The sequence below is a fragment of the Ruditapes philippinarum genome, unplaced genomic scaffold (assembly GCF_026571515.1).
Source record: "Ruditapes philippinarum isolate M1 unplaced genomic scaffold, ASM2657151v2 ctg5345_1_1_1_1, whole genome shotgun sequence".
NCBI classification, from domain to species: domain Eukaryota; kingdom Metazoa; phylum Mollusca; class Bivalvia; order Venerida; family Veneridae; genus Ruditapes; species Ruditapes philippinarum.
The window spans coordinates 17947-42122 of NW_026862857.1; the positions used below are offsets into that span (position 1 = coordinate 17947).

General features: G+C 35.5%; 1 protein-coding gene across 1 annotated transcript in view; it reads left to right on the forward strand.

Moving 5' to 3' along the window:
• The window catches only part of LOC132720403 (sacsin-like), a 40704-nt gene that overhangs the window by 6629 nt on the left and 9899 nt on the right, over positions 1-24176 (forward strand). Inside the window, exons 3-4 of the mRNA XM_060704533.1 lie at positions 441-566; positions 2137-2284. Of these exons, the coding sequence (XP_060560516.1) occupies positions 441-566; positions 2137-2284 (274 nt within the window). The remainder of the gene's footprint in view (positions 1-440; positions 567-2136; positions 2285-24176) is intronic.

Genomic DNA, 24176 nt, shown 5'->3' on the forward strand with positions numbered 1-24176 from the left:
AACTACAACTATCTTTAATGGCCCACAACCATAACTCTATTTTAGTTCTTTTGCTAGGTATTTAGTAACTTCCTCATTTCAGTCTTGCGGGGTTATTAATTACATTAAGTGATAGTTCTAGTTATCTTTGTTTTGTATCTAATATAATATAAGGATAATAATTTGAAATTGATTTCTTACTTTCTGCTATTTTATTTAATTACATGTAATATCAGATAGGTATTTTTTTTCGATAGGGTTTTACGTCACATTGACTTAGTATAGGTCATATTTTGACGTTCCAGCTTTACTGGTGGAGGAAGACCTCATGCCCTTCCATGCATTATTTCAGGCACGAACAGGCACCTGAGTAGAACCAACGACGTTCCATAATCAGATAGGTATATCAGACAGGTATATCAGGTAATGTAGAGAGTATAAAGTTTAAATTTATTTTTCAGGAGTTGATACAAAATGCAGAGGACGCTGGTGCCAGAGAAGTTAGAATTCTTCATGATAAAAGGAGAATAAACCAAAATACCAGCAGTCAATGTGAGACCACTCCAATTGATACAAAATTCTTTAAGGTAAGAATTTTGGCTTCTCACCCTTTCCCCAAGTTATGAAACTAGCATAAAATTGTGCATTTATTGAATCACTATATTTTTTTATATTGATTAATATAGGAAAACATGTTTAGATTTACTTGTGTAAAACTATAATGTCCAGAGCTTAGATATTAGACATATAGCATTGCTTTCCTAGTGGACCTCTATAAAATAAAACATAATTACAGTGTATGCCCCTGGGGTTGAAATTGGCCAAACCCCTTAATTCACTTAGTTTACAACTTTACATAGTATATTGTATATTGAATTCTTAAAATGTTCTCTCCCAGCCATAGATATATGTCATATGGTCCTCTTGTGGGATTGGGGTCTTTTAGTTATACCCCGCACATCAAAGTTTTACGGGGATATACTGGAATCAGCTTGTCATTCCAGCTGTCTGTGACTTTTTAGCTTACCTGAGCTTGCCCTTTTAGGTTTTTAGGATCGTTGAATTTCAGTCTTTCGTCCGTCATTTGTTTATAAACACTATAGCGGTTACATTTTTGCCTCAATCATCATCAATCTTTGTCAGGATGCTTTTCTAGGTAATAGCTCGAATGAATTGAATATGGATCATTTTGGATGAAAAACTAGGTCACAGGAGCTAAAAAAAGAAAAATCTTGTGGTCACCTTTTTTGGACTCAATCATCATCAAACTTTGTCAGGATGCTTGTTTACTTAATTGCTCGGCTGAGTTCGAACAATGGGTAAATTCTCGGATGAAAAACTGTGACAGGAGCTAAAAATAGAAAATCTCTTTCACAATCCAGTGGCTACTATTTTGATCCAAATATCCTTGAAATTGGTCCGAAAGTTTGTTTCTAGGTCATGTTTGAATATGGGTCACCCAGGGGGTCATTGTTTTTCCCTTTATGTATATAGTTAAAACTTAAAAGAATCTTCTTTTATAAACCCCAAAGAGCTAGAGCTAAGATATTAAGCATGAAACATCTTCTAATGGGTGCCTACCAAGCTTGTTCAAATAAGGGCCCTTGGGTTAAAGTTGGCCCTGCCCCAGGGGTCATTGATTTTCCTTATATGTGTATAGTAAAACTTAAAAAATCTTCTTATAAAAAACCCAAAGAGCTAGAGTTTAGATACTAAGCATGAAATATCTTCTAGTGAGTGTCTACCAAGTTTGTACAAATTAAAGCCCTGGGGTCAAAATTGGCCCCTCCCAGTGGGGGTCATTGTTTTTCCCTCCATGTATATAGTAAAAACTTAAAAAATCTACTTATAAAACCCCAAAAAAGCTAGAGCTTAGATATTTATCATGAAACGTGAGTGATTTCAGGGCCATCATGGCCCTCTTGTTAAATAGATTAGGTGGCCGTGGGGATATGAATCACCTTCAGTGATAGATTTACTTACTTTCAGTTGTTTCAGTTAAATCTCCTGATGACAGTTGTTATTCTGATATGTATGACACAAAAGCACTTTATAAGCTTAATCATTCATGATTTACAATGTCAATCATATCATGTAATCATTTATATCCAATGTAATGAGTTGCACATGAACTTCTATGTATTTTTTACTTTATAGGGCCCAGCACTTTGTGTGTACAATGATGCAGTGTTCTCAGAGAATGACTGGGAAGGTATACAAATGATATATAGCAGTAACAAAGAAGAAGACCCACTGAAAGTGGGACGGTTTGGTCTGGGATTCAAATCTGTCTTTCACATAACAGGTAAAACTTACAAATGTCCCTGTATAATATAGCAATACTTTTTAACCACGTTTTCAACCTAAACTTGTTATTGTAATGCTGAATTTGACGGGCAGGCATCGCTTAATAAATGTAGTTTGCTTAGGCTTATTGACACTGACCTTGGTGTGTAGGTAGCTTATATCAAGTCTCAGACAGCTTGGTATTGCTATTGCTACAGCTGTTTCTAAAAATAGAAATTCAATTCCATGAAATCACTTCAGTTTGCGTTGATCTATTGACACCAAACATGGTGTGTGGGTAGCTTATATCAAGACGCTTTTTAAAAATGCTAACCAATGTGTGTGTGATCAAGGTCAGCATCACTGTTACTAAGAATAGAAATCTTAAGTTTCCTGTCAATAACTTGAGTTTGCTTAAGCCTATTGACACCAAACTTGGTGTGTTGGTAGCAAGTATAATTATCAAGAGGCAACTTGGGATTGCTACCCAGGTGTCTATGATCAAGATCAAGGTCACTGTTAATAAAACATAGATATTCAGTTTCAGCTCAATAACTTGTTTGCTATGGCCTATTGACACCAAACTTGGCATATGGTTAGCTTATATCAAAACACTACTGTGGATAACTACCCAAGTGACTATGATTAAGGTCCAAGTCACTTCATTGTTAAACATAGAAATACAGTTTCTGTTCAATAACTTGAGTTAGTTGTGACCTATTGACAGCAAATTTGGTGTGTGGGTAGCTTATATCAGGACGCAACTTTGGATTGCTATCCAGATGTCTGTGATCAAGGTCAATGTTGTTAAAAAATAGAAATTAAGTCTCAGCATAATAACTTGAGTTTGCATAGACCTATTGACACTAAATTGAGTATGTGGGTAGCTTATATAAAGATGCACTTGGGATTGCTACCCAGGTTCTGTAAACAAATTCAAGGTCACTGTTTCTTAAAGAAGAAATTCAGTTTTCATGCAATATCTTAGAGTTTGCTTTGACCTTCTGACACCATACAGTTGAGTTCACACTAAAGGTTACACAAAGTGCACTAGGAGTGCACTAGATGTGCACTACTAGTGCACTTCAAAGTGCACAAGTAGTGCACTACTAGTGCACTTCATTAGTGCACTTTGTAGTGCACCAGACCTATTATATGTATTAAGTAGTTACCTTTTATTTCAATGAATAGCAATTTGACTTTTACAAAAAGAAAGATAAATATAGATATCTGTATAATAGTTTTATCATAACAATTTTGAAGTTGTGAATATTGGATTTTGTATAATATGGCGTAAAATATTAGAACAATAATTTTTCAAAGTCATTAATTTTACTGATTTTGTACTTTAAAACTTAATTGTTAGAATAAGTATACATATATAAATAATTAAAAGTTTAATGTTGATAAGTGCATAAATAAACAAAATTAATTGATAGTTAATATGATTCTATTAACCAATAACCAATTAGTTATTTTTGATCTTAACTTATGGTTGTTTTAGTTAAAGGTAATGATTTTAAGCATTCATAGCCTTTAATACCTTAAAGAATTAATATGTTTATAATTGGCCTAAATTTTGTCAATTTTATCTCATTTATAATCTCTCTAACCTTCTCAAACTGAGATTTACCTAAGATTAATATAAATGATATATATTATTCTGAAAATAAATATTTATATATAATGGTGGTATATATGAAATGTGGATAAAGTATTGATATGTGTGGATTAAGTATTGATATGTACCTGTGGGACACATAAGTATACTTTAACTGACATGGATATTAACAAAAATATTATAAAATCTTTCAATTCCATTTTTAGCTCACCTGTCACAAAGTGACAGGGTGAGCTTTTGTGATCGCTTTTCGTCCGGCGTCCGTCCGTCGTCCGTTCGTAAACTTTTGCTTTAAATGACATCTCCTCATAAACCACTGAGCCAATTTCATCCAAACTTCACAGGAATGTTCCTTTGGTGGTTACCTTTAAAAATTGTTCAAAGAATTTAATTCCATGCAGAACTCTGGTTGCCATGGCAACCGAAAGAAAAATCTTTAAATATCTTCTTTTAAACAACCCTAAGAGCTAGAGCTTAGATAATTGGCATGAAACATCTTCTAGTGAGTGTCTACCAAGTTTGTTTTCAAATAAAAGCCCTGGGGTCAAAATTGGCCCCGCCCCAGGGGGTCATTGATTTTCCCTATATGCATATTTAGTAAAAAACTTAAAAAATCTTCTTTTAAAGAACCCAAAGAGCTAGAGCTAAGATATTTGGCATGAAACATCTTCTAGTGAGTTGTCTACCAAGTTTGTTCAAATAAAAGCCCTGGGGGTCAAAATTTGCCCCGCCCCGGGGGGGTCATTGATTTTCCCTATATGCATAATAGTAAAAACTTAAAAAAATCTTCTTTTTAAAGAACCGTAAAAGGCAAGAGCTTAGATATTTGGCATGAAACATCTTCTAGTGAGTGTCTACCAAGTTTGTTCAAATAAAAGCCCTGGGGTCAAAATTGCCTCCGCCCAGGGGGTCATTGATTTTCCCTATATACATATAGTAAAAAACTTAAAAAAATCTTCTTTTTAAAGAACCCAAAGAGCTAGAGCTAAGATATTAAGCATGAAACATCTTCTAGTGAGTGTCCCTACCAGTTTGTTCAAATTAAAGCCCTGGGGTCAAAATTTGCTCCGCCCTGGGGGGTCATTTGATTTTCCCTATATGCATATAGTAGAAAACTTAAAAAAATCTTCTTTTTAAAAGACCATAAGAGCTAGAGCTTAGATATTTTGGCATGAAATGTCTTCTTCGTAGTGAATGTCTACCAAGTTTGTTCAAATAAAAGCCCTGGGGTCAAAATTGACCCCGCCCCAGGGGGTCATAGATTTTCCCTATATGCATATAGTAAAAACTTAAAAAAATCTTCTTTTAAAGAACCCAAAGAGCTAGAGCTAAGATATTTAGCATGAAACATCTTCTAATGAGTGTCTACCAAGTTTGTTCAAATAAAAGCCCTGGGTCAAAATTGGCCCCGCCCCGGGGGGTCATTGATTTTCCCTATATGCATATAGTAAAAAACTCAAAAAATCTTCTTTTAAAGAACTCAAAGAGCTATAGCTAAGATATTTTAGCATGAAACATGTTCTAATGGGTGTCTACCAAGTATGTTCAAATAAAAGCCCTGGGGTCAAAACTGGCCCCGCCCGAGGGGGGGGGGTCATTGATTTTCCTTATATGTGTATAGCAAAACTTAAAAAAACCTTCTTTGAAAAAAACCCAAATAGCTAGAGTTTAGATATTAAGCATGAAACATCTTTTTAAGTAAATATCTACAAAGTTTGTTCAAAATAAAAGTCCGGGGGTCAAAACTGGCCCTGCCTAGGGGTGTCATTGTTTTTAACTATATGTGTATAGTAAAAACTTCAAAAATCTTCTTTTAAAAAACCCAATGAGCTAGAACTTAGATGTTTAGCATGAAACATCTTCTTATGGGTGTCTACCAAGTCTGTTCAAATAAACAAATAAAAGCCCTTGGGTAATAATTGGACCGGGGCAGGGGGGGGGGGGCTATATACAGGTGAGCGACCTCAGGGCCATCATGGCCCTCTTGATCATGGCCCTCTTGTTTGAGACAACACTAATTTTTTTCTTTTTTTATGCATTGTAACATAATTATGCAATATGATTATATTTATGAGTTTATTATAAAATGCAAAAATATATCAGTTTTCCTTTCTTGTAATGAAATGTATTTGCACCAATATCCAGAGAATACAGAATTTACATTGCCTACTTCTATTTATCATCTGCCTTTTGTTGTTTACCCTTAGGACTCTCTTATCAGCAGGATACTAAAATACCAATACACAGCATGACTTTTGACACTTTAATCTTCTGTAACTGTTTTCTGCTCATGTATGATATTTTATTAAAAAATAAAAAAACACAAAAAAACAAAAAAAAACAAAACAAAAACAGATCTACATTAAAGTGAAAAGGAAGTTGCAAACGCTTTATAATCATGTATTTACATATTTTCTTTAAAATATCTTATCTTCTAAATGTGTTAAAACTGACAAGGCAAATTTGTCAAATCTATAATAGAAAAAATTAACATTTCCCAGTTCAGTCCAAACCAAAAGATGCTGCAAATTTTAATGCAGAATTGCAAGAAATGTGGATAAATATTGAGGTGACTTTCTAGAATAGTTAACACTGATATTGATTTTAAACCAGTTTTTTATGATAAGATAAGAAAATTCCACTTCAAAGACAATAATGACAATAATATAATATCTAACATGCGTTTATGCCATTATGATTATTTTTTACATTTGATTATACAAAAATTATAGTCATTTATCTATGTCTTACATGTATTTTGCAGTAAAAAAACAGGAAATTTTAAATAAATATTGCATACATCTGCATTTTTGTTAACTTATTTACCCTGAGACCCTCTTATCAGCAGTGTAATGAAAGAGAAATACCAATACACAGCATGGTTTGAGACTTTCCTCTTGTGTAAAAGCATTCCCTTTATACATTAAATTTTTAATATAGAAATCTTGAATAAATTTTATTTATTTCATGGAAAAATTATAATTATTTATATCTTTAAAAAGTATGCAAGCATTTCATGGTTGAAAAACATAATATCACAGTATATTAGGATTGTTTTAAAATCAATGAATTCTCTTTCAATCTTGAACATGAGGAATTGCCTCTTTAAGTTATATATTATAATGCAGAATGGCAAGAAATGTGGATACATGGATAAATATAGAAAATTCCGCTTTAGAGACAATAATATCTAATTTGCATTTATGCCATTATGATTTCTTTTTGTATATTTGATTATACAAAAATGATGGTCATTCATCTATATGACTAACTTGGCGGACAAAAGCACTCCCGTAAAAATGACTTGGCGGACAAAATCCCTCCCGTGAAAATAATAGGGTAGTTCTAGCTCATACACATACTTAGGCGAATTGAAAACTACAAGAAATATATGTAACAATTTTAATATGTTGAGTGCATTGAAAAGAACACAGGTATTCAGCATACATATTTATTTTAGTTAGGGGAGGGCTTTTGTCCGCCTTGTTAATTTCATGGGAGGGCTTTTGTCCGCCCAGTCATTTTCATGGGAGGGCTTTTGTCCGCCCTGTTTTTTTTCACGTGAGGGCTTTTGTCCGCCCTGTTATTTTCAAGGGAGGGCTTTTGTCCGCCCTGTCATTTTCACGGGAGTGCTTTTTTCCACCCTGTCATTTTTTGACGGGAGGGCTTTTGTCCGGGAGGGCTATTGTCCGTTTCCCATAATGAAAACAGTCCCTCTCAGAAAATACCAATACACAGCATGACTTGAGCTTTTCCTCTTCAATAAAAGTATTCCCTTTATACATTAAATTTTTAATATTGAAATCATGAATAAAGTTATAAAATTTATTTATTTTATGGATACTATTTTAATTATCTTTAAAACATATGCAAGCATTACACAGTTGAATACTTAATTATCACAGTATATTGATTGTTTTAAAATCAATGTATTAACCTTTTCCCTTATACGTATAAGCGTGTTTGGATGGCTTTTTGCCCCCCCCCCCTTTTTTGAGGCCTCAAACAGGGAAAAAATGTCCTATTTAGGCCCCAAACACTGTTTTTCGTTTGAGAAAAGTTGTTAAAAAATGACCACTTTTTCGGCGCCTTCCCCCATCCAAATGTTACATCAGGGGGTTGCCAGAAGGGGGATATGCCCCCTTCTGTTTGGGGGGGGGGTTGAATGGGGGCGGCAGTCCCCCTCATCGCCAAGAAAATTTTGGACATGTGACAGGCTAAAATTGGCCTCAGGTCGATCTTAGGGTAACTAGTAACCGACACTGAAAAGCCTTTTACTCTATCTCAATTCATTGAGAAGTTGCAGCACTTGCTGTGTGGCAGCTTTGGATTGCCACTTAGATATCTGGGAGAAAGGTGAATGTCATTTTTTTTACAATATAATTTTTTAAGTTCAGTGCACTTTGACCTATTGATTCCTGTCACATCAAAATTTGGTTGTTGAAAATCTGGTTTCGTGGCATTGTTCACTAATTAAATACTTAAATTATCATCACTTTGTTATTATTTACAGATTTGATTCATACTTGGACAAAAGAACACGTATGAACCAAACAGACTTATTGATATATTTAATATGACCTTTTTTGATGTTGACTGCTGAGATAAAATCTATTAAAATTTGCTTATTATTGATATAACTTTGTAATTAGCTCAGCAGAACCGAAGGTTCATGGTATCAAAGGGGGATAGTCCGTCGTCATGCATCAACAGTCATCTTCTCCTCTGAAACTGCTGGGCAGATTTACCTCAAATTTGGTCTGTAGCATTCTTGTGACAGTCACACCACAATTTGCTCATGTCATTCCAATTGGCCCCTTTTAACAGAGCTAAAGATAGAAAACCATTTAAACACCTTCTACTAAATTATATGATGAATGGTCATCAAACTTTGTCTGTAAGCATTCTGAGGTAGTCTTTTATCAAATTTGCTCAAATTAAGTTTATTGGCCCCTTTTAGGGCTCAGCAGAGCTAAAAATAGAAAAAACTTTGAAGACCTTCTCTTACTAAATTAAATGATGTATGCTCATCAAACTTTGTCTGTAGCATTCATAGATAGTCTTTTATCAAATTTGCTTATAATATTAATTTGATTGGCCCCATTTAGGGGCTGCTAAAGCTAAAAATAGAAAAAAAAACTTTAATTGTCTTCTTATACTTTGTATTTAGCATTATAAGGGAGCCTTTTATCAAGTTTGCTCATATTAAGTTGATTGGCCCCTTTCAGGGGTAAGAAGAGCTAAAAATAGAAAAACCTTTAAACGCTTTCATCTACTAAATTAAATGATGGATGATCACCAAACTTTGTCTGTAGCATTCTTAGGTTAGTAGTCACGTGTTCAACAACTACACATATGACGTCAGACATAAAAAAAAATTAAAGTGTGAAGTATTAAATTGTTCTCGACTTGTTCATTCCACAGTCAGGACATGCATTTTTGTCCTCTCGCAAAAGCTTCTGATTATGTCTGATTTTCTTGAGAAGAAGTTAGATGGATTTATGTGTTCATTTGATAATCCACTTAGAAACATTGAGAGGTTTATCTGAGTCCAGATATGCGCAAGAGCAACATTCTGAGGATTCCATTTCTCCAGCTTTAGGCCTCGTGGGCACTAGTAATCTGCCATTTTTGTGTCGCCTTGAAAAAGACGACATATTGGGGTTACTTTTGTTGGCGGGTGTCGACGTCGTTGTCGGCGTCGTCGTCGGCGTCGCTGTCGGTGTCCCCTTAAGCTTGTCCGGAGCATAAGTCAGTCATTATAAGTTGGATTGACTTCAAACTTGGTATGCATGCTTCTTATAATGACCTGAAGTGCAGTGCACCGGTACTCTGCACTTCTTAATTTTTGAGTTATTGCCGTTTGTTAATTTACATACTTTATTTTTGTCCGGGCCATTCCTCCTAATGTATAAAAGCTATGGACTTGAAACTTCAAAGGATGATAGATCTCATTAAGAAAAAGTGCAGTGCACAAGAACCGGTACTCTGCATTTCTTATTTTTTGAGTTATTGCCCTTTGTTAATTTTCATATTTCATTTTTGTCCTGGCCATTTCTATATTGTTCACAAGGTGACACATCCGACTCGCGGAGTTCTCGTTGTTTTCAGCGACGGGCGCTACTAGTAATCAGCCGGACTTGCAGGCGGAGCTCCAATCGTTGAAGGACAGTTTGAGTAAGGTAAAAATTCCGGCAGAACTGAGATTCAATGACAGTAGACAAGGTATTAAGAGAAGTGACCAGCCGCTATTGAATGTCATTGAAAAATGTGGTCGGTACTGTTAAACTGGCATAAAACTGTTGGGAACTTTGGAAGCTGGCAAGAAACTTTGGATAGCTTATTTCTTATTCATCACGCACAGCTTAAATATCTTCAAGAGGAGTTTGCTGCCTTTTTTTATATGCCCGAAAGAATTTCGGGCATATTATGTTATACACCCTGGCGTCCGTCCGTCTGTCTGTCTGTCCGTACGAACCAAGAGGTACTTGTGTGACTTGGAGAACAATGGGTAACAGTAAATTCTCTTTGATCCTATTCATTCCGTTTTTACTTGTGTGCCTTTTTTAAGCCTTGTGTGACTAAAAGTGGCCAAAATGATCAAAGGATAAGTCACATAAGTACCATTTTGTGAGTCTGTCAGTCTGTCCGTCCGTCCGTTAGCAATTTGGTTTCTGAAGCATAACTTAAGTTCCATTTTGCCCACAATATTCAAACTAAATAGGATGATTGTCCATATTGAGTAGAAGACCCCTATTGATTTTGGGGTCACAAGGTCAAAGGTCAAGGTCAATATCACCTTAAAACTGAAAACAGTTTCCGGAGCATAACTTAAGTTCTGTTTGGCCCACAGTGTTCAAACTTCATAGGATGATTGTTTATATTGGGTAGAAGACTCCTATTGATTTTGGGGTCACAAGATCAAAGGTCAAGGTCATTATTACTTTAAAACTGAAAACAGTTTCCAGAGCATAACATAAGATCTATTTGGTCCACAATATTCAAACTTCATAGGATGATTGTCCATATTGAGTAGAAGACCCCTATTGATTTTTGGGTCACAAGGTCAAAGGTCAAGGTCACTATTTCTTTAAAACTGATAACAGTTTCCGGAGCATTACTTAAGTTCCATGTGGCCCACAATATTCAAACTTCATTAGAGGATTGCTATTTGAAGGAGGTAATACTTTATTTTAATCCCATGTCTTACAAATGCTTCATCCTTTCTAAAAAAACACTTTCGGGCATATAATGCTCCGCCTAGCGGTGCTCTTGTTGTAAATAGTAAATTTGACACGTCAACTGCCAAAATATTCCACAGTCTTCAGAAAAATACTTTAGGTTTTGACCAAACTTCATTGGAAACTCTGCGATCAGCAGCATCGTTAGCTGCAGCTGGATGTTCATCGGGATCTGGTGACGAGCGAGGATGTCGTGGACAGTCATATTCATATGGTCATGGCCGAGGACGAGGTTCGTTTTCAATTAGACTGGATCGTGACATTTTCCAGAGTTTTGCTTATAGGCAATTTCCTAATCGAAGGCAACCAAGGGAGGACAACTCCAACTTGCAAGGTTCGGAGTCGATATAAGAGATTTTTCTCTTTAACATTAAATGCATATTAGTACGCTTCTAAATCATTTAGACGCATGGAAAAATATCGACGTGCCGTCCTACATTTTGAACTGGATATACAATGGAATAGAAATTTAGAGACAAAAAAACTTTTTCGTCATCAGTAAGTGTTAGTTTTGAATTCAATAATAAATTTTAAAGTTGGAAGTACACTTTTCAGACACAAAATATAGCGGCTTATTGACGCTGATTGTATTGAAAAAATGTGAAATAAAACCAATGTGTGTTAAAACCCATTCATTGTGTACCCAAAAATAATCTTGGTTTCATCACAGATTTGCGAAAACTAAACTCTTATTGAACTGTGCCAAAATACAGAAATGCAAACATTAGAGATACTGTTAATTTGATTGAACCTGGAGATTATTTTGTCACAACTGATATAAAAAGATGGCTTGTTTCACATTTCTGTTGCTGTAAACTGTAGATTTTTTTTAGGTAATACATATTACATGTGGAAATTTCTACCTTTTGGTTTGTGTGCTAGCTAGTCTGTATTATTGTATTATTTTGACAAAGTTATCGGCCTTGTTATTGATCTATTGGATTACGTGTCACTGCGTTTGTTGACGATTTTCTGTTGGCTTTAAGTAGGTCAACTGCTACTGATCACGTTGACCAGTTATTACAAACATTGACTGAGTTGGGTTTTATCAATTTTGAAAAATCATAACTTAATCCATCAAAATAAATATATTGGGTATTCTATTTACAGCGCTGTAGGAAATGTAAGAGTTAAGGCGCTTCCTGTTCGTACATCGAAACTGAAGCATAGCATAGGTAAAGCATTACACCTCAAGAATATTATATTTAGGTTTTTAGCGCAAATTTGTGGTCAGTACATATCTGTATCTTTGGTTGTATCTCCTGGCAAACTTTTTCTCAGGAACGCATATCGTTTACTTTCTAAGTGTAAGGGTTGTTGGTCCAATCAGGTTACACTTACACTTGAAGACGTGTTACGAGAACTTAGTTGGTGGTTAGAATCTGTTGATTACTGGAATGAAAAAATAATATGTACAGAAATGGTTCGTCAGATTGTTACGGATGCCAGCCACCGGGGTTGGGGAGCTATTTACAAAAGTCACATTGCTTCGGGCGACTGGAACTTAAGAATGTCTTACCTGTCTTCAAATTAGAGAGAAATATTTGCTATACTAATAGCTTTAAAGGCTTTTTCAAACCTTATTCGGGGAAAGAGTATTCAGATTTTAACAGATAATATATCAGCTGTGGCTTATATAAACCATATGGGGGATCCAAGTCCCTCCCTTACCAAGCTAGCAATGGCAATATGGGCAGAAGCAATAGATCTTGGACTCACAGTCATGTGTGCACATATATCAGGGGTAAACAATCGGGAGTCGAATAACTGGTCAAGGACACGCGACAAACACAATTGGATGTTAAACCGGCATTTGTTTAGATATCTAGACAAATGTTGGGGTCCTCATACCATCGTCCGCTTTGCAAATTGTCAGAACAGTCACTTAGAAAGGTTCAACTGTCGGTACTGGGAACCGTTGTCCGCCGAATAGTGGACGCTCTTTCTCAGGTCAACTGGCAATTAGAAAACAACTTTGTAAACACCCCATTTTGCTTACTTCACAAAGTGTTAGATGTTGTTCAAACACAAAAAGCATATGCAACTGTGATAGCCCCAAAATGGTTAGGTCAGACTTGGTTCCACCGTCTAGTCAAAATGTCCATTTCCCACTATTGAGGTTACCAAACAATTCAAGAGTGTGTCGGTCAATGGGAGTAGTGGAACCCTGGCGCAACATAAAATGGGCTGTGTATGCTTGGAGGATTTATGGAAGCACAAACTTGAACTTAAGGGTTGGTCATAAGAGGTTTCTGATATATTTCAGTTTAGTATTGCTCTAAGTACGCTTCGATAATATAACCACATATTAGAGAATCTGTATGATTTCTACCTGTCTAGACCATGTTCTTTTCCTCCTTCATCCAACAAAGATCTTGCATATTTTTTAATTTTGATAGCATGTCAGTCACAAAGGCCTAACTCAGTATTACGTAGTTCTTCAGCTGCTATTAATTAAAATTGGTCATATATACAAAGTCCAAAGAAAAAAAAACAAACATTGCTGATAGCTATGAGATAAAGATGCTGATTTGTGCTCTTGTTCAGTCAGGTACTTCAAGGCCCATGCAAAGGTCAAAGGTTATGCCTACAAGTAGTTTTCATGATTTGTGTTTGAAATGGGAGGACAACAATACATTAGATATTAAAGCCCTGAGACTTAGAGCCATTACTCTGCTTGCCTTGACAGTTATGTTAAGACCATCTGATATAGTTTCTAATGCTTAGACTGTTGACACAGATGGTGTTAAGAACGTGGCTTTTGCTATTAACCAAGTTGTATTTTCCGATGAAGATGCCTAAATTCAAGTTTTTAGTATCAAGAATGATACTAAACGTACAGGTTTTGAGATTGTATTGCCTGTACCAGTATTGTAAAGGTAGATCCTGTTCAAACCATGCAGGATTACATTGAGAGAACAAAAAGCTATAGGTCTTCTGACAATGCCATTTTCCTTACATTAAGACCCACCCCCTTTTAAGGCTTTAGTGGCTAGTTCCATAGCTAAGGTACTAGAAGAAGCCATAATGCTGGTCTTGGTGGTCAAGATTTTTCAAAAAAGTCTTTTCACCCCACTGGTGCTACTTCTGCCATTGAAAAGAGTATTAATCCAGGAATAGTAAGGAAAGTTGGTCGTTGGAAGGATTCTAAGGTTTTTTTTCTGCTCATTATGTTCATGTTAGAACGCCAGATAATTTCACTGACAATGTTATATTTCATGATTAAGGAATAATGTCATGTAGGTTACTGTGTTTTGTAAAATAAGCACATACATACATTTTTATACCCCCAAAAACGAAGTTTGGCGGGGGGGGGGTTTATAGGAGTCACCCTGTGGTTGGTCGGTCAGTCGGTTGGTTGGTCTGTCAGTCGGTCCAGCGGTCCGTTGCATTTTCCTTGTCCTGAGCAAAACTTGAAGACTAATGGTTGGAATTCAATATAACTTCAAACAAAGCACATTGAGAGGAAGTGCAGTGCACAAGAACCATAACTCCATCTTGACTAATTACAGAGTTATTGCCCTTTGTTACTTTCCCTTGTCCGGAGCATAGCTTGAAAACTACTCGTTGAAACACGTAACAACTTCATACAATTGTCAGGCACAATAAGGGGAAGTGCAGTGCACAAGAACTATAACTCTATTTAAAGTAATATAGAGTTATTGCCCTTTTGTTATTTTTCCATTGCTTTTTTTGTCCCGACTATAACTTGAAAACTAATAGTTGGAATTCAATATAACTTCATACAATGGTCAAGCACATTGAGAGGAAGTGCAGTGCACAAGAACCATAACTCCATTTTGACTAACAACAGAGTTACTGCCCTTTGTTACTTTTCTTTGTCTGGAGCATAACTTGAAAATTAACGGTTTGAATTCATAAAAACTTCATACAATATTCAAACACAATAAGGAGAAGTGCCATGCATAAGAACCATATCTCTATCTTGACTTATTACAGAGTTATTGCCCTTTGTTACTTTTCCATTGCTTTTTTTGTCCGGAGCAAGACTTGAAGACTAATGGTTGGAATTCAATATAACTTCATACAATGGTCAAGCACATTGAGAGGAAGTGCAGTGCACGAGAACCATACCTCCATCCTGACTAATGACATAGTTATTGCATTTTGTTACTTTTCCTTGTCTGGAGCATAACTTGAAATACCGGTTGGAATTCAATACAACTTCATGCAGTTGTCAAGTATATTAAGAGGCAATGCATTGCACAAGAATTATAACTCCATTTTGGCAAATTATAGAGTTATTGCCCTTTGACACTTTTCCTTGTCCGGAACATAACTTTAAACATACTGGTTGGAATTTTAAACAACTTCATACAATGGTCAAGTACAATAAGAGGAAGTGCAGTGCACAAGAACGATAACTCCATTTTGACTAACAACAGAGTTACTGCCCTTTGTTACTTTTCCTTGTCTGGAGCATAACTTGAAAACTAACGGTTTGAATTCAAAACAACTTCATACAATATTCAAACACAATAAGGGGAAGTGCCATGCACAAGAACCATATCTCCATCTTGACTTATTACAGAGTTTTTGCCCTTTGTTACTTTTCCATTGCTTTTTTGTCCGGAGCATAACTTGAAGACTAATGGTTGGAATTCAATATAACTTCATACAATGGTCAAGCACATTGAGAGGAAGTGCAGTGCATGAGAACCATACTCCATCCTGACTAATGACAGAGTTATTGCCTTTTGTTACTTTTCCTTGTCTGGAGCATAACTTGAAATACCGGTTGGAATTCAATACAACTTCATGCAGTTGTCAAGTATATTAAGAGGCAATGCATTGCACAAGAATTATAACTCCATTTTGACAATTATAGAGTTATTGCCCTTTGATACTTTTCCTTGTCCGGAACATAACTTTAAACATACTGGTTTGAATTTAAAACAACTTCATACAATGGTCAAGTACAATAAGAGGAAGAGCAGTGCACAAGAACTATAACTCCATTTTGACTAATTACAGAGTTACTGCCCTTTGTTACGTTTCTTTATCAGGAGCATAACTTGAAAACTACTGGTTGGAATTTAAAACAACTTCATACAATTGTCAAGCACAAGAACTATAACTTTGTCCAGAGTAATTATAGAGTTATTGCCCTTTGTTACTTTTCCATTGCTTTTTTCTTGTCCAGAGCATAATTAACTTGAAAACTACCAATTGGAATTCAAAACTATTTCATACAATGGTCAAGTATATTGAGAGGAAGTACAGTGAACAGACCATAACTCTTTTTTCACTTATTCAAAAGTTTTTGCCCTTTGTTACTTTTTATTGTCCAGTGCATAACTTGAAAAAGTAATGGTTGGAATTCAATGAAACTTTATACAATGGTCAAGGGGCAGTGAGATGAAGTGCAGTGCACAAGAACAATAACTCTATTTGGACTAATTACAGTTATTGCCTTTGTTACTTTCTTTGTCCAGTACATAACTTGAAAACTAGTAGTTGGAATTCAATACAACTTCATACAATGGTCAAGCTCAATGAGAGGAAGTGCAGTGTACAATAGCCATAACTCAATCTCCAGTATTTATAGAGTTATTGCCCTTTGTTCCTTTTCCTTTTCTTTCTGGACTTATTACAGAGTATTTAATAAAACTTCATCAATGGCCAACCACATTGAAATGAAATGCTACATACAAGAACCACAACTATCTTTAATTGCCCACAACCATAGCTCTATTTCAATTCTTTACAAGGAATTCTGTTACTAGTTACATCCTCATTTCCGAAGCAGTCTTGCGGGGGTATTTATCACATTTAGTGAAAGTTCTAGTTTTTTCTGTTCTAAAGTTTAGTTTACAAGTTTTACTCATTTTACAAATAAAACATTGTACATGTTGATGTTGTTGTTTTCACAGTGGCTTATATTTACCAAAATAGTAGTCACGTGATCAACAACTACACATATGACGTTACGCATAAGTGTGACATATTAATTTGTTCTCGACTTGTTCAGGTGCTCTGTGTAATTGGTTGAATGATTATAAGGCCTATAAGATTATTTTATAGATGTGGAATGACATGTGGAGAATATGGCATATGTTAAGTATTAAATCTTTATAAATAAAACACTGTACATGATTATGTTGTTGTTTTCACAGTGACGTATATTTACCAAAATTTACAAAAATGTCTGTTATCAAAGTTGCTAATATTTGATTTGATTGGACCCTTTTAGGGGCCGCTATACCTAAAAATAGAAAAAACGTCTCCTACAGAACCAATGGATGATCACCAAACTTTGTCTGTAGCATTCTTAGGTAGTCTTTTATAAAGTTTGCTCATATTTATTTGATTGGACTCTTTAAGGGGCCGCTAAATCTAAAAATAGGAAAAAAAATCGTCATTCTCTACTGAACCCTTTTAGGGGGCCGCTATACCTAAAAATAGAAAGATATTTAAATGTCTCCTTCTACAGAACTTATTGATGGATGATCTCCAAACTTTGTCTTAAGCATTAATAGGAAGTCTTTTATTAATTTGCTCATATTGAGTGATTGGACTCTTTAAGGGGCCGCTAAATCTTAAAATAGAAAAAAACTTAAATCGTCATTCTCTACTGAACTTATAGCTGGATGATCACCAAACTTTGTCTGCAGCATTCTTAGATAGTCTGTCATGCTTTACTTACCAGATGAACAGAAACAATGAACATTTGTGAAAGGTTCCTATCATTATATGCCCGAAACAATTTCGGGCATATTATTTTATACCCCCTGACATCCGTCCGTTTGTCTGTCCGTTCGTCCGTCTGTCCGCACTCACAGGACAGTCTTTATGTAGCTAGAGGGACAAAAGGTAACTGTTCTTTTTCTTTGATGTCATTCATTCAGTAATGCTTTTATGTGGCTATTTTCTTTTGTGTTGTTTAAAAAGAACAATAGAAAGAACAATAGAGTAGCCACATAATTACTGTCCTGTTGACGCATGATGACAGACGACACACACCGGAGTATCCCCCTTTGATACTAATAGCTCTTCCTGAGCCTTCTAACGGGGATACTCAGGCGTCCGTGGTCTGTCGTCATGCGTCGACAGGACAGTAATTATGTGGCTACTCTATTGTTCGGCTCTGGTGAGCTAATAAAAATAGTTCAAGGGCCATTACTCCGACAAACAACATTGTAACATTGTCCGTCCGTTAGCAATCAGGTTTCCGGAGCATAACTTAAGTTCCATTTGCCCTACAATATTCAAACCTCATAGGATGAGTGTCCATATTGGGTAGAAGACCCCTATAGATTTTGGGGTCACAAAATCAAAGATCAAGGTCACTATTACCTTAAAACTATAAACAGTTTCCAGAGCATAACTTAAGTTTCATTTGGCCAACAGTGTTCAAACTTCATAGGATGATTGTCCATATTAGGCAGAACACCCCTATTGATTTTTGGGTCACAATGTCAAAGGTCAAGGTCACTTTTACCTTTAAACTGAAAACAGTTTCTGGAGCATAACTTTAGTTCCATTTAGCCCACAGCGTTAAACTTCAAAGGATGATTTTCATATTGGGTAGAACAACCCTATTGATTTATGGGTCACAAGTTTAAAGGTCAAGGTCACTATTACTTCAAAAATGAAAACAGTTTCTGGAGCATAACTAAAGGTTCTTTTGGCCCACAATATTCAAACTTCATAGGATGATTGTCCATATTGGGTAGAAGACCCCTATTGTTTTTGGGGTCACAAGGTCAAAGGTCAAGGTCACTATTACTTTAAAACTGAAAACAGTTTCCGGAATGTAACTTAAGTTCCATTTGGTCCACAGTGTTCAAACTTCATAGGATGATTGTCCATATTGGGAAGAACACCTCTATTGATTTTGGGGTCACAAGGTTAAAGGTCGAGGTCACTATTACCTTAAAACTGAAAACAGTTTCCGAAGCATAACTAAAGGTCCATTTGGCCCACAATAATCAAACATTCCAGGAGGACTGCTATTTGAAGGAGATAATACTTTATTAACCAGGTTTTCAACGAAAACCGGGTTATTGTAATGCCAAAGTCGGTGGGCGGGCGGGCGGTCGTCAACTTTTGGTTTCCGCTCAATAAATTGAGTTTGCTTTGGCCTATTGACACCAAACTTGGTGTGTAGGCAGCTTATATCAAGAGGCTACCCAGGTGTCTGTGGTCAAGGTCAAGGTCACTATTACTAAAAATAGAAATTCAGTTTCCGCTCAATAACTTTAGATTGCTTTGGCCTATTGACACTAAACTTGGTGTATGGATAGCTTATATCAAGAGGCAGCTTGGGATTGCTACCAAGGTGTCTGTGATCAAGGTCAAGGTCACTGTTACTAAAAATAGAAATTCAGTTTCCGCTCAATAACTTGAGTTTGCTTAGCCCTATTGACACCAAACTTGATGAATGGGTATCTTTAATAAAGAGGCAGCTTGGGATTGCTACCCAGGTGTCTGTGATCAAGGTTAATTTGTATTTAGTTTTCATGTTATAACTTGAGTTTGCTTTGACCTTTTTACATCAAACTTGCTGAGTGGCAGCTTTGGATTGTCACTTAGATATCTGGGAGCAAGGTCAAGATAATTTGCTTACAATAGAATTTTCAGCTTCTACTCAATAACTACAGTGCAGTTAAACCTATTGAATGTTGTCACATCAAAACTTGGTCGTTGAAAACCTGGTTTTGTCGCATTGCGGCGCTTCTTGTTTAATTCCCATGACTTACAAATGTTTCATCCTCACTAAAAAATCACTTTTAGGCATATAATGCTCCGCCTAGCAGTGCTCTTGTTTTTACTTTAAAGAAATAAACACAATCAGTGTAGGGAAACTTTATAACTAGAAGGGCAATTTAAAATTAAGCTGGACTTTTTTGAAAAATTATTTCTATAGTCACTGAAATACAGTTGTTTCTGGTGAGCGATTCAGGCCCATCATGGCCCTCTTGTTAATTTATGGATTGATTCATTCATGAACAAAAGATCACTTATGTCAAAACTGACATGATCATTATTAAAATTGTGACCTTTACCTTTGAATGACCTTGACCATGAAAGTCGAAATGAAATTTGAATTTATTTCTTATGTCTCATTGGCCTTTTATGTTGCAATGAATTTTGTCGGAGTAATGGTCCTTTAACTATTTTTATTAGGTCATCAGAGCCGAAAGGCTCAAGGTGAGCTATTAGTATCAAAGGGGGATACTTCCGGCGTCCGTCGTCTGTCGTCATGCGTCAACAATCGTCTTCTTCTGTGAAACTGCTGGACAGATTTACCTAAAATTTGGTCTGTAGCATTCTTGTGACAGTCACACTTAAATTTGCTCATGTCATTTTGATTGGCCCCTTTTAGGGGTCAACACAGCTAAAAATAGAAAAAACCTTTAAACGTCTTCAACTACAGAACTTAAAGATGGGTGATCACCAAACTTTGTCTGTAGCATTCTTGGGTAGTCTTTTATCAAATGTGCTCATATTAATTTCATTGGCCCCTTTTAGGGGTCTCTAGGGCTAAAAATAGAATAAACCTGTAGACGTCTTATTCTACAGAACTAATTGATGGATGATCACCGAACTTTGTAGCATTCTTGGGTAGTTTTTTTATCAAGTTTGCTCATATTAATTTGATTGGCCCTTTTTTGGGGCCGTTATAGCTAAAAATAGAAATACCTTAAAACGTCTGCTTCTATAGAACTAATTAATGGACTATCAACAAACATTGTCTGTAGCATTCTTGGGTAGTTCTTTTTATCAAGTTTGCTCATATTAATTTCATTGGCCCCTTGTAGGGGTCTCTAGGGCTAAAAATAGAAAAACCTTTCGATATCTTCTTCTACAGAAGTAATTGATGGATGATCACTAAACTTTGTCTGTAGCATTCTTGGGTAGTCTTTCATAAAGTTTACTCATATTAATTTGATTAGTCCCTTTTAGGGGCAGTTATTGCTAAAAATAGAAATACCTATAAAAGTCTGCTTCTACAGATGATCACCAAACTTTGTCTGTAGCATTCTTGGGTAGTCTTTTATCAAGTTTGCTCAAATTAATTTCATTGGCCCCTTTAAGGGGTCTCTAGGGCTAAAAATAGAAAAAAACCTTTGAGACATCTTCTATAGAACTAATTGATGGATGATCACCAAACTTTGTCTGTAGCATTCTTGTGTAGTTCATTCTTTCAAGTTTACTCATAGTAATTTGATTGACCCCTTTTAGCGGCCACTATAGCTATAAATAGAAATACCTTTAAACGTCTGCTTCTAAAGAACTTATTGATGGATGATCACCAAATTTTGTTTGTAGCATTCTTTGGTAGTCTTTTATCAAATTTGCTCATAATTATTTGATCAAACCCTTTAAGGCACCGCTAAAAATAGAAAAAACCTTTGAACATCATTTCCTACTGAAATAATTGATTGATGATCACAAATTTTTGTTTGTAGCATTCTTACGTAGTCTTTTATCAAGTTTGCTCATATTTATTTGATTAGACCCTTTTAGGGGCCGCTAAAGCTAAAAAAAGAGAAAAAAACCTTTGAACATCATTTCCTACTGAAATAATTAATGGATGATCACCAAACTTTGTCTGTAGCATTCTTATGTAGTCTTTTATCAAGTTTGCTCATATTAATTTGATTGGCCCATATTAGGAGCTACTTTAGCTAAAATGCCTCGGGCCATGGCTTTTCTTCAAATTATAGTTTAATAATGAAAGGAAATAACTTGTGTTGTTATGTTTCTATGTGTACATGCATACATGTGAACTCTCCCAATTTGAGCGGGAGACACCCGCTTTCTCCTGTAAATGTTTTGAATATTTTTCTTAGAATAAGGGGTGTTTAAAAAAATAAAGAATTCTCCCTATTTTTATGCCCCCACAGAGTGGGAGCATATAGCGTTGCACTTGTCCGTCCGAGTGTCAGTCCGTCAGTCCGTCCGTCAGTCCGTCCGTACGTCCCGAAATCTTGTGAACGCAACTCCTCTTAAACCGGATGGCAGATTTTGCTTAAACTTACAGGGATGAACAACCTTAATGTGTAGATGGTAGTAAAGGAAGGAATTTTCGCTGCGACCAAATTTAACAGAATTATGGCCCTTTGTTGATTTTTTCACTAGATACTATGAAGAAATTTTGTGAACGCAACTCCTCTTAAACCGCATGGCAGATTTTGCTCAAACTTACAGGGATGAACAACCTTAATGTGTAGATGGTAGTAAAGGAAGGAATTTTTGCTGCGACCAAATTTAACAGAATTATGGCCCTTTGTTGATTTTTTCACTATATACTATGTAGAAATTTTGTGAATGCAACTCCTCTTAAACCGCATGGCAGATTTTGCTTAAACTTACAGGGATGAACAACCTTAAGGTGAAGATGGTAGTAAAGGAAGGAATTTTTGCTGCGACCAAACTTTACAGAATTATGGCCCTTTGTTGATTTTTTCACTATATACTATATAGAAATTTTGTGAATGCAACTCCTCTTAAACCGGATGGCAGATTTTGCTTAAACTTCCAAGGATGAACAACCTTTATGTGTAGATGGCAGTAAAGGAAGGAATTTTCGCTGCAACCAAATTTAACAGAATTATGGCCCTTTGTTGTTTTTTTCATTATATACTATGTAGAAATTTTGTGATTGCAACTCCTCTTAAACCGGATGGCAGATTTTGCTTAAACTTCCAGGGATTAACAACCTTAATGTGTAGATGGTAGTAAAGGTAGGAATTTTTGCTGCGACCAAGTTTAACAGAATTATGGCCCTTTGTTGATTTTTAGTTTTCAACTTGTGGCACATGTAGTCCAAAAAATATTTGACCCTAAGAGTCATAAGATTGACAGAACAGTGGTGTGTGGGGGCATCCGTGTCCTATGGACACATTTCTAGTTATTTCGAAATTTCTATTTCTATTTTTTGTCAATTAAAAAATCTTTCTCTTTTTGAAGTAAATTTCCCTCTTGAACATTGAAAAGTTCACATGTATGTACATGTTATGCATAAAAAAGATTAAATGTCTTAATGTCATGACCTGTTTGCTTTTCAGAGATCTTGAAGAAATGATTTGAGGTCATGTGCTTTGTACCTTTCTGTTTGTTGGCATTGCATCATTCCATTAATCTTTCGGCAGGTTCATTTTTAGGTAAATCTAGAGAATTTTCCCCAGGAAATGAAATGAGGCCTAAAGAAATATTACATTTGTTTCTCATACCTTACTATCTTGGAAAAAAGCACATTTCAATAAATATTGGGGAACACACTGTTGAATCTGATGTTTCACTGTGTAACAGATAGGTGATTGTTTTGCACTGAGTCTCATTTACAGTATCTGTTGTATTATATGAGAATATAATAATAATATATAGAATAGCCTGATCGATAGACATGTAATTGTCTTTTTATTCTGAACTGGTCTTTTCCAGCTGCGTAACCACTTTCCCTGATCTCAGTTTTTTTCTTGTTGTTTTTCATTCGGTAATATTCAAATTATTTTTCAATAGGGACCCACTCAAACTAATAAGTTAAATGTTAATAAATTTGAATTTATTTCATATATGTAGATATGGCTAAATTTGTTTTTCATCTTATTTTACTTTATAATCATTTGTAACTTAGCATTTTACGTTAAGGAACAAAACTTAAGTTTAAAAGAACTCATGTCAACTTCATTTTCAAAATTATTGATTCACGTATTAATTTTTATCGTGGAAATGAACATCTTCTTCCACCTAAACCGAGACTTACTTTAAGACATCTGAAAAAGGATATTCTAGCTTTTCACTCAAAATTTGTTTTGGTACCAGCGGACAAGGCGGCTAATATTGTATGACGTATCCATTACATTAACGTTTTACATAAGGAACTTAATAGTACTAATGCGTATTAAAAAACTACTGCTTCTCAAAAAGACATTGTTAACAATCATGTCACTAATATTTCCAGTCTAAAAGTCCGAATCGATGAAAAAGAACTAAAACTTCTTATTATGTATTGGATTCCTAAATTACATAAAAAAAACCTTACAAAGCCAGATTCATTGCTAATTCTACATCTAGCA